At 28.4% G+C, this 1,146-nt stretch overlaps 1 protein-coding gene across 1 annotated transcript in view; it reads right to left on the bottom strand.

Annotated features, from left to right (window-relative positions):
* LOC103589620 (vomeronasal type-1 receptor 1-like) overlaps positions 1-1,146 on the bottom strand; it is a 5,018-nt gene that overhangs the window by 2,193 nt on the left and 1,679 nt on the right. Inside the window, exon 2 of the mRNA XM_008571651.1 lies at positions 569-672. Within this exon, the coding sequence (XP_008569873.1) occupies positions 569-672 (104 nt within the window). The remainder of the gene's footprint in view (positions 1-568; positions 673-1,146) is intronic.

Genomic DNA, 1,146 nt, shown 5'->3' with positions numbered 1-1,146 from the left:
TTTTTTTTTGACATTTTAACAAATGTAACACTCTAATTAGAAATCAGCATTAAATCTCAAATATTTTAAACATAAAGGCAAAGCAATATTCAAAATATTCCACAGTTTGTATGTTTTAAAAATATTTTAGAAATTTTAATCCACTTTAAATAACTGAATAGTTAATGGTAAATTTTGAAATCAATAAATCAAATAAATCTGTATTATTTTGATTGCCTAATCACTTATACTTTGATGAACCACATTTAATGTGGACTGTTTTTTTTAAGAATGTAAAAATTGAAAGCTTACCACTGCATTAACATGAGAATTCATTGAAATAAAAAAGCTTTTTGATTTTTCAAGTAGTTCTCCATTGCTTACGTTATATTAAATAAATAATATTATAAAAGTAAAACTTGCATTAAATGTTTGGAGGAGGAAAAAAATGACTCTTAATAAACCAAAATGTAAGTGTGGGAACAGAAAATTTGGTGTGTGGAATAAAACCCTAATAGCACTGGTCATTTTGCACTTCATCATTATAAATTGGATTAGTTTCAATAGGGTCTGAAGACAATGAACCTACCAGTTAGGGTAAGTAGAAGTCAGTAAAAGGAGATTTCCCAGGACATCTGAAGATGAATCAAAATATTTCTGGGAAATGCACCATTTGACATGTGTGCTCTCAGTCTTGGTTACAGAGCAAGTAAATCAGAGGGGAAAGTGTGCAGCAATGTCATACGGATAGAGATTGGCTAAAAAATTTTCAGTAAATAAACTGATTTACTCAGCACTCTCTAAGACTGAACAAAATCTAGGAAATTGCTAGTACAATAAAAATACTCAAAAATTAGCGTGATGAAGAACAATAACAGGATTGTGAAAAGAAAAAAATTGAAATGTTTTATATACAATTTTTCAAATAAATAATATGTAAGTATGCCAACTGACTTGATATGAGAATTAATAAAAGTTGGATTACTAGAGCTACAACAAGAAGAGCCAATATATCCTAAAATTGCTCTTATGGCTGAACACTTTGCCCTCTATAAAGTGCAGTTTTTCACAAACAAATACAGGTCTTAAATCTTCCCTGATTACAGAGGTTCTATGGGACCACAATTAGGTTTTTTTTTTTTTTTTTTTTTTTTTTTTTTTTTTTTT

Source organism: Galeopterus variegatus, unplaced genomic scaffold (assembly GCF_000696425.1).
Source record: "Galeopterus variegatus unplaced genomic scaffold, G_variegatus-3.0.2 Scaffold708, whole genome shotgun sequence".
NCBI lineage: Eukaryota > Metazoa > Chordata > Mammalia > Dermoptera > Cynocephalidae > Galeopterus > Galeopterus variegatus.
This window is presented reverse-complemented; position numbering and strand designations above follow the sequence as displayed.